At 39.8% G+C, this 10,548-nt stretch overlaps 1 protein-coding gene across 1 annotated transcript in view; it reads right to left on the bottom strand.

The window, feature by feature from the left end:
• Positions 1–8,667: 8,667 nt before the first annotated feature.
• Grk4 (G protein-coupled receptor kinase 4) overlaps positions 8,668–10,548 on the bottom strand; it is a 104,051-nt gene continuing 102,170 nt past the window's right edge. Inside the window, exon 16 of the mRNA XM_021210771.1 lies at positions 8,668–8,828. Within this exon, the coding sequence (XP_021066430.1) occupies positions 8,802–8,828 (27 nt within the window). The 3' untranslated portion in view covers positions 8,668–8,801. The remainder of the gene's footprint in view (positions 8,829–10,548) is intronic.

Below are 10,548 nucleotides of genomic sequence, written 5' to 3'. Positions count from 1 at the left end.
AGGGCCAAGTAGTGGGAGTGGGTGGGTAGGGGAGCAGGGGCGGGGGGGGGGGTTATAGGGAACTTTTGGGACAGCATTTGAAATGTAAATAAAGAAAATAACAATTAATTAATTAATTAATTAATTAAAAACATATGTTTTGCTAGGCAACTATACTCTGGTAATTTGTTTGGCAACAATAGGTATATTGGTTGGGTTACACTGCTGAATCAGGGTACCACTGCCTGGGAGTGATCAATAGTTGTTTATATTCTCAAAGTCCTTCCAAATAAAAATACAAAATCAAGGTGTTGGTAGAGCGTCTTCCACTTGAGGCCTCACATCATCATCATCCCTCAGTGTCGGTATCCTAATTTATATGAAAACATAAGTAACTGAATTAAAATCTAGTAACTTCACTTCCGATAAAGACTTTCAGGACTTAGTACATGCATGTAATCCCAACAGTAGGGAGGCTGAGACAGGAGGATTTAAAGTTCAAGGACAGCTTTAGCTGCCTAGTGATTTCCAAACCACACTGGCTACATAGACCTATCAGAAAGGGAAAGACAGAAGGCTACCATCTGCTCTCCAAACACAGACCAGTCTGATATCCTAAGGAGTTAGGGTTTCAGTATATAAATTAGTAGGTGATAAAGGATACAGTTCCATCCATAAAACCAAATGCATTCTAGAAGTTACTCTCACCTGACCTTATTCAGAAATACAACCTGGTTTTTGTTTTTGTTTTTGTTTTTGTTTTTAAATCTGGGCAATCTGCCATTTAGCTAAGATACCACAGCTAACTATTAAGTAAGTCCTGGCCAATGAGATATAAGCAAAAGTAGTATTGCTTCTAGAAAGTGTTCTGCAAAGGAAAGGGTGCATCCACTTTCTTCCTGGTGCATATAAGGAGAACATGTTGCTTGGCAGTACAGCAGTCATTTTAGGTCCTGGGATGATGGAGCTGGAAAGAGCTGGAGCTATCATTCAAGCTGCCTGCCCATTTCTGGATTTCTTTCTCTTGTGACAGAGCAAAACATTTCCATTTTGTCAAAGTCCTAGTTACTCTATTAGATGTATCTACACTAAATTTTAACCAGTTCTGAGAATCTATGTGTCACTGAAACCACCATATATGGCAATATAAGTCTAGCCTTTCCAGGAAGAAAGTCATCTGGCTAGAACTTCATTCAAACCTGACAGAGTATCTGATGAGAAAGCCTTGTAAAAAGGGTTGTCAAGACAGATGTACAGTGAACAATATTAATCCAAACCCTTGAGAGAGAGAAGTAGGTGGGTCTCTTTGACTTCTAGGCCAGCTGGACTGCACAGAGAGACCATGTCTCAAAATTTAACTGGGACTGGAGCGATGGCTCAGCAGCCATTAAGATCACTGACTGCTCTTCCAGAGGATCCAGGTTCAAATCCCAGCACCCACATGGCAGCTCACAACTGTAACACTGGTCTAACACTCTAAGATCTCACACATAAATGCAAGCAAAACATCAATGCACATAAAATAAAAATAGATAAATTAAAAATAACACATATAAGAAAACATATTTTAAGAGTTAATACATAATGTTTTGATAATGTATACCCATAATATAGACCCATCTCTTCAAATAAAGATGATTCCTTTTCAAAAAGACAGTTTTTAAAAGTTCACAGGAAAGTTTGGCATACTTCAAAAAACAGTCATTTAGACTTTAACACGGTGGAGAAATTGGCCTTGTATCTCCAAAGTCTTAAAAAAAAAATAGGCACAATGCCAGAACAACAGACAGATCCAATAACTGATCCTAGAGGAATGTGTGACAAAAGATCATTTACTACAGTAACATTGAAAAGTATCAAGAGCAGACAGATTACTTAAATGAACCATGAGGCAGGCACAGCGTAGAAAGCCAGGCTGTGGCTAAAGCCTCCTTTTGTCCTCTGTCAGCTCACTCCTCTGTTTTTTGAACACCTGATAAAATAATCTCTATTACTGCAATGAAAAAGTTAGCAAATCTCTCTTCTTTTAGTTCTTTGATCAGTTTTCACTTTAAATCTTAATATTATTGGCCTATGTAAGAAGTCTATAATAATATGCGGGGCAAATCTACTTTTTTACCACTGTGAAATATTATCTAAGAAAACACATTCAGAGAAGAAAAATCCTCAGTTTCAGTAATTTCAGTCCACGGTCACTAGGCTCCCCTGCTTTTGAGCCTGTGTGTGGTATCACATAAAGTCACATTCAGGAATGTAATTAGACAGGAGACTTACTTCCTGGTGGAAAGAGGGGCCTGAGACAAGGTATAACCTCCAAAGACATACTCTCTGGCCTGTATCTGTCAACCGTCCCCGTGTTCTCACAGCCATCAGCTATGAACTCTTCAGTAGATTCATCTATTAATTAAGGTAGCATGGCAATCTTAGGATCCAATTAGCTCTCTCTACAGCACTATCTGGGGGCAAAGCCTTCATAACATGGGCCTTTCAATGGATACTTCATATCTAAATCATAATATTCGGTCTCTGGCCCCCAAAATCTTAGGCCCATCTCGTAACACAAAATGCATTTAGTTTATCTCTAGAGGTCCTCAAAGTCAAATTTTGTCAAAGTTTAGACACTTTTCAAAAGTCCAGGTTTAAAGTCTTTTCTGATACTCAAGCAAATTCTTAGCTGTGAGCCCCTGTAAACCAAAAAGAAAGATATACTTCCAATATACAGTGGTAGGCCAGGATCCATGTACTAGGGTTCTAGAAGAACAGAACTGATAGAATAAATATATATCAAAAAGGGGATTCAGTTGGCTTACACCAGTCTGGAGAGTCCAGCCACACCTTTCTGCGTGATGAGGAGGCTAAGATCCCGGCAGCTGTTCCGTCTACCAGCCTAGATCCCGCAGTAGTTTCAATCGGGAGCTGAAGATTCCTGGAGATCCCTAGAGATTCCTGGAGATTCCTAGAGAGCTGCCACTCTTCGGTTCAACTGGAAGGCCCCAAACAAAAACAAACCCTGTGTGCAGATGTCAGTGAAGGATAGCTGCAGCGGCACCAACAGAATAGATGCGCTCACCAGCAAGGGGCTAAGGCAGGCAAGCAAGCAATTTTTCCCTCACACACTCTTACACATCAGCTGCCATCAGAAAGTAAGGTGTACACTGAGAGGATATCTACCCCCTCGGTGAATTCAGGATATACCTTCACAGATCCACCCAGAGGTGTCACTTAGGTAATTTCAGATACAATAAAATTGACAACCAAGATTAACCACCTCGTATACATTCTTACACCAAAAAGGAAGGATAGGAAAATGTCAAGGGGGAAAGGAACCCAAACTTGACAAGACACCCATTACTCTGGTTGTTCCTGTGTCTGGCATATGGGGCACGTGCTGGTATGAGGTGAACTCCAAAGAGCCTATGACTATGTAACTTTGCCTACCACAGCCTACCTTGCAACATCCTTGGGCTGGCTCTGCTAGCTGCCAGTGGCTTTCCTTGGCAGACATTGCACATTCCTGTGATCTCCGATGCAGCTTCAGCTTCATTCACAGCATCATACATCACTTTCTCAGGGGCAGCTTAAAGAAGCTCCAATCCTACAAGCAACTGCCTGATCTCCCAAGATGCCCTGCTATCCATAGAGGAAAATAAAGATCCATGTACAAGTACAAGTATTTTAAGAACATACACACATGAATGTGTCATACATATAGCAATTTGCTATAAAATATGTAATGTCATTGACTATATAAACATCTGGAAGCTATGAGTTCTTTGTTCCTACCTAAATTTTCATAATGATCTGAAGAACAAGGTAAGAACTGAGAATTCTTTAACCCCTCCCCCCAAGAGATCAATACTAATATTTAGTGACATGAAAAGAATTTATGACCCTCTTAACATGGAACCCCCTTTATCTCCAGCTCACCTGAACTACAAGGAACCCCAAGCAGCCACAGAAAGATACCCCAACCTACTGCCAGATCTCTTATGTTCCTCCTTGCAAGCACCTGTTTGCTAGACAGCCTCTGGATATGTTTGGACCTTGGTAACAAAGATGTGGGTGAGAGGCCCTGAAAGCAGCTTGAGAATGGCTTCACAGGGGATTCTTGGAAGAACAATCCCAGTTGCTGTTATCTGTCCAGCCTTACCTTCTCCTTACACTGTGAGAGATCTAGAAAGGTCTATGTGGAATTCAAAGAGAGGCCCTTGGATCTAAAGGGGGCCTAGTGTAACCAATATTCATTCCAACTTGAGTATCACACCTCAGTGTTCTTTATTAAATACCTTACCTTAAATCTGAGTCACGTCAGGATTGAACAGAATACTAAGCTGATATTAGAGAATTGGCTGGTATGGGAGAAACCCTACACATGTAGCATCAGAAGTAAGGCACTGAGACTGGCATGGAATTAGAAAGAAAGCAGTTTGTTTTTCTAGTTTCATGGCTGGCTCTTTGGTTTTCCTGGTTCAAAACCATTCACTTCTATACATATAAATAAGCATAGTTCTAAAGTAACTTGTCTTTCAACAAAGGGTTGTTTCTGAAAAACACTTCCCTTCTCTTCTAAGTCAAAGTTACCTCACCCCTTTCTTGCCTCTTTGTCCTCTAAGTGGTGCTTTTTTTTTTTTTTAGAAAAAACAAAACAAAACAAAAAAACAGAGCCACCATGCCATTTCAATTTCTAGAATTCCTGGAAGTCCATATAGCTGTATCCTACCTTGGTATGCAGTGGTATCAATGAAGTATTCTACATGTGCAGCCAGTGCAGGAATGTGGTGAATTCTAGTTTTATGTTGTATTAGCATCCATTATAAATATGTTATACTCGAAACAATGCTCAGGCACTGTGATGGTTAATCACCATTGTTGACTTGACAACATTTAGAATCATCAGGGAAACAAACCTCTGCATATGTCTGTGAGGGACTTTCTAAGTTAAATCAACTGAAGAGGAAAGGCCCACTTTAAATATAGGCAGGAACATCCTAAGGGCTGTGGTCTCAGACTAAATAAAAAGGAGACAGCAAGCTGAGCACCATGATTGCATCACTCCTTTCTGACAGTGGATGCAGCTGCTTTCTTACCTGCCATGGTGGACTCTACCCTTTGAAGCTGCAAGTCAGAATAAATCCTTCTCTTCTGATAATGACTCAGAGTTAGGTTATGGTACTAAATAAAAATGCTAAGGCAGTACTGCAGTTGTAAGCACACTGGACTCCCTTTAGGCCAAGAGCCTACTCGTGAGCTCCAAACTGACCTTTTATATATTGTCTCCTAATGCAAGGGGAAGGTACAACTGAACAACTGAACTATTTTGATACAGCAATGATGTAAGTACTACTACAGATCACTGGTACTAAGAGTGGGGTTGTTACAGTGATAAAGATGACTGCATGCTTCTTGGGCTCCTGGGAACTTGTTTATGGGGCAGAATATGGAAGAGTTGGGAACTCAAGAGAAAAAAAAGTGGAATACGATCTGCAGAGTTTAATGGGCCTTTCTGGTGGAAGCCTGGATGACAAAAATTTTGAGAGAGGGAGTAGGAAATGATTCATAAGGAGTATGAAAAGATATCATAATACTAAGGATATCGGTCCATATTCCCCCAACACTCACTTTAAGAAGTTAGGTCTTAAAAATGAAAAAAAAGAAAAAAAAAAAAGATAAAAAAAAAAAAAAAAGTTAGGTCTTGGAATCCAGAGAGATGGTTGAGCAGTTATGAGCTTGTATTGATTTTGCAAAGGACCTGGTATGGCTCACAGCACCCACACAGTAGTGCACAATTATCCAGTTCCAGGGAATCCAACTCCCTTCTTCTGACTTCTAAGAAGACAGAGTGATGACAAGGCATCAGGTGTTAGATTTCAGAGTGCAGAATAAAGAGACAGAGGCAGGAAGAGACCAGAATCTGACTTCATCAAAGGAGACTTTATTTTTGTAGGAAAAGGGAGTCTTCAAGGAGGTAATACTTGGAGTTTATATAGAGGCATGAGGATGAGGAATAATGTTACATGCAAGTCTGTAGTCTCTCCTTTCTGCAATTGTCTATTCAGTCCTTTCTAGAGTTCACTGATAATACTCTGAGCAAAGCCAGCTATAATCTCATAGGAAGTTTTTTTACAACCAAGGTCCTCTATCACCAGGCCTAAATGTGGTACATATACATACATGCAGGCAAAACATTCAAAAATATATTTTTTAAAAAACTTTTTAAAAAGCCAGGTATAGTTGCATGCTTCTGTAATCCCAGAGCTGGAATAGATAGATAGGTGGACCCCCAGAGCTCATAGCCAACAAGTCTAGGCAATTGGTGAGTACCAGATTCAGTGAATGAAAGACCTTACCTCAAAAGATAAGGTGAAGAACAATTAAGGAAGATGCATATACAAAGGATACTGAGAGAGATGTAAGCAGACAATCAGTGACCTGGTTCATGAAGCTTCAGAGGGGAATGAGAACTTGATCAGGTACTAGCATGTGATAGTAGCATGTGATAGTCTAGCAAACAACCTATTCAGTGCATGTCCAAAGAACTTGAGTGAGGCTTAATTTGAATATAATGGATTAATGTTTTTGGTGGAAATATCAAGGCAGGGTTTCATTCAGGTTGTGCCAAGGTTACTGCTTACTGTTCTTATCCAAGTCTACAGTCAGATACAGAGAGAGAAGGAGAGAGGGTGGAGGAAGAAGAGGGGAGACCAAAAAGATCACTGTGAAGTTTGGCAAGAAAAGATATATGACAAGGAGAGGACAGATGAAGAATCCTGGCATTCTCCACTGAAACTAAAGGAAAGTTATGTTAAAGATAAGCCCCCCAACCTACTGATGTTTCCATCTTGTGGAAATGCACACTCATTTACTAGAAGGAAATGAATCTAAAATGAGAATGCTTCTGAAGGAATTGCCTATTAGTACTTAGGGAAGTGTTTCCCAAGATCATCAAAGGCACCAATGCTATTGTGGTCCATGGGCATCAGGCTCCATCCCAAGCTGGCAGCAGAATTCTGGCAGTGTTGTTATACACATGGTAAGATGTTATAGTAATGAAAGAGATGGGATTAGGGAGGTCATAGAGTCTTAAGAATCTCTAAGGCTAAACATTGTGTGGCAAGTTTGAAGTCCTTGTAAACAGATCCTAGGCTTTCGCCATATAAAGCTTGTGAAGGTGAAGCTGATGCAGTAGTCTTTTCTTTTATTGTTGTTGAGACAAAATAGTCCTGACAAAAGCAAATGAAAGGCTGGAGAGAGATGGTCATCAGGTAAAGCACTTGATGCCAAGCCTAATGAAACGAGTTCAAGCCCTGGAACCTATATAGTAGAAGAAAAAATCAAATTCTGTACGTTGTCTTTTGACCTCTGTGAGAGTATTTCCTGAAAGGATTAACTGAGAATTGGAGACACTCCCTAGAGTAGGCAGCACCTTCTGGAGGCAGGCAGAAAAAAGTCAAAGGAAAGAGTTGGAAGGAAAAGCAGGCTGCTCTACAAAGGCTACATTTGACCATATTTCTGTCATGCTTCATGGACATTATAACCCAGCTTCTTCAACCTTCTAACACAGACTGAAAATCAGTAACTCTCCAAGAGTCCTTCAAGCCTTCAGTTCCAAATTGCTAAGGCTTCCAGACTCAAGGACTGAACAGCTATCAGGTTCTCAGCCCATACTGTGCAAGCTAATCTGACTTATCCTCTTTATAACATATTCCATCAGCTCGGTTCTTCTAGAGAATCTTGACTAGAATCTCCTGGTATGCATCCCACTAAAGTGATAATACAGAAATGAAGCCCTCCTCACTACAGCATCACCATATGTCACAGTCACTTATGCAATTGGATCACAAAAGCACCAACAGTTCCAGGGAGTGGCCCACTGCCATGGCCAACACTAGTGGCCATATTCATTAATGAAGTCTACATCAAGTATAACTTTCCTCCCAGGAGGCAAGCTATATTCTTTCCTGATCCCAGTTAGTTCCATATTAGAAAATCAAGATTAGAAGTGTTCATGTTTCAGAGCATGACTTTACAATTCCAATTGGCCCTCAAGATGTATGTCAAAAACCAAGATGTAGTGCTCATCATCCAAATAGCAGGGGTGAAATGGAAATGTGATCCATTTGACACAGGCTTAAAGAACTGCATTCAACATAGTAAGGAACAGTCTAAGTAGATGAGGAAGCAGAGAACTGGCTGGAACTGGATCTGAGTCAGAGCATAAGAGACATCAATGAACTATAGGGAAAACTTTTTCACTTTGCATGTGATATAGCATAGTCCCAGGAAAATGGTGCGTGGCTTCAGGTAACATTTAATTACACATTGGGCCTAAAATCTACCCCAGGCCTCCAAGGGTAAGGGAGTACCAAAGCAGATAGGGGAGGGGAGATAGAAAAGAATGAAAAGAAAGGAAGAACCTATGAATCTGGGAGAGAGTTTTGAATTTATAAAAGTAGCATTCATAGTTCAGTAAGAACCTAAGCAAAGTTGAAGGAAAAGTGAATGAGGTTCTGAAAAGTATTAAAACAGATATAGAGAAAAGACTTTGAAAACTGCTCAAATGCACAAGATATCCACACTTAGGAGTTTCAGGGCACACAGCAGTATTCTCAGGGTTCTTCTTTAATCCAGCTTCAGTAAAAAGACAATACAAATATTAATGTAAAAAAATACATGAAAGCACATTATAAACAGTGTTACAGACAGTTTATTACAATTTATGGAAAGGACAAGACACTGAGTATGTGATAGATTCCTTCTTAACACCAAGGTCTTGCTTTGTGGTCTGCACAGTGAATGGTCAGTGTTCTGCTGTCTCCCTCTCCTCACTTGTGGGCAATGTTCAGGCAGCCCTGCAACAAACAGCACAATGGCCAGCCTCAGCTATGTCACTAATGCCAAGATGGCTTTGCTTACTTAAGTAGCCATGAGTTCTATAAGCATGGATTCAAACAACCCCGAATCAAAAATACTCAAAATAAATTTTTAAGTCAAATGACAATAAGTCGTATAAGTTTAAAAGCATGCTATGATGACTATTTGTATATTGTATTATGTATTTATGCAATCTAGAGATGATTTAAAGTAATCAGAAGTTTTGTGGCTTATATGTAAACACTGTCCACTTATAAAAGAGACATGAGCACTTTCACACTTTGGCATCTTGGAACCAATTTCCAAAGATACCTAGGAACAAATGATATAATGTTCTCGAAACTAGGAGGATACTAATTATGAGGCCAACAAAAACTTTAAATATATTTTTCTTATTTATTTCAAGAAATGAATTCTAAAGGTCTTCCCAGCTAGCTACTCAGGAAACTGAGACAAAACGATCTCAAATGTAAGACTAACACAGACAACTTAGTGTACCCATTTCAAAAACATTTTTAAAATAAAAGATGGGGGAGTGAGCACGTAGCTCATTGTTAGAGTACTTATCAGGTATACAAATGGTCCTAATTTCTATCCCTGTACTGTTAAAAATAACATCTAAAGGCATATGCTTAATTTATATGCAGAGGTTTTGCTGCTTCATTACTGTTGCATGCTAAATTACATTCAATAGTTGAGTGAGTGCAGAGATAAACGAGACTCACAGGCTCCTCCACCAACAGGTATCATGGTAAGAAGGTGCTCCATAGTGTACAACTCTATTCTATCAGTGGTAAGACCTTCAGTGGATGTCATTATGGGCTCTAAGTAAGGAGTAACATCCAATAGGACTTAACTGTATGGAGAAATAGACTCATTTGGTCAGTTCATTTAGCTATCCCCTAGTTAAGAGAGAAAATGTGGACATAACAACAATCACTTTGGGATATTGAAGTGATATTACCCACTGAAGTCTTGTTTTTCTATATTGAAAAAATACAAATTAGGATGCTTTAAAAAAATCTTAGTAAATTCCTCAAGAAAGGATAGGTACAAGGAAAAAAAAAAGCAAAAGGGGAAAAAATTGAAAGGTTAAAAAGCAAAACGATCCAATCATAGGACCTTTTGCTTGGTGAAGTTATTTTCTAACCTTATTAGGTGTGTTGTCACTTACTCTTAATCCCAGCACCCAGGAGGCTGAGGTAGGAGGACAGGAGGGCAGCGTCTTCCCTGGCTATAGAGCAAGAGTAATGTTACTACAGAAAATCATTTTAAACAATTTCCACTTTTAGAAGGGAATCTGCTTTTCCTGTGTACTTGGACATGAGAGAGCAGTAGTGGGAATCAGAACTAAACATACATTGTTTGTCGGAGTTCCATCAGATGCTGACCTTTAAGCAAGGTCAAAATGCTTTGTCCCCAAAATAGGAAGCAGCATCAGTGCTAAGAGTCATTGCTTTGTAGATCAGAGCAATCTTTCCACCAAGAGCAAGCAGCATTGTGAAGACTCTTCTGGGTAATCGATAAAAAGAATCATACTGCTTTTAAACTACATTAAACCAATGTGTGTGTATGGATGTGGGTGTCCATCCTTCTCTCTCTGTAGGTCTGTCTCCTCCTCTTCTTCTTCCTCCTCTTCTTCCTCCTCCTCTTCCTCCTCCTCCTCCCCCTCTCCCTCCTCCTCCTCCTCCTCCTCCT

The sequence above is a fragment of the Mus pahari genome, chromosome 13 (genome assembly GCF_900095145.1).
Source record: "Mus pahari chromosome 13, PAHARI_EIJ_v1.1, whole genome shotgun sequence".
Lineage (NCBI taxonomy): Eukaryota > Metazoa > Chordata > Mammalia > Rodentia > Muridae > Mus > Mus pahari.
The sequence above is the reverse complement of the archived record's forward strand: the minus strand, read 5'-3'. Positions and strand labels throughout refer to the sequence as shown.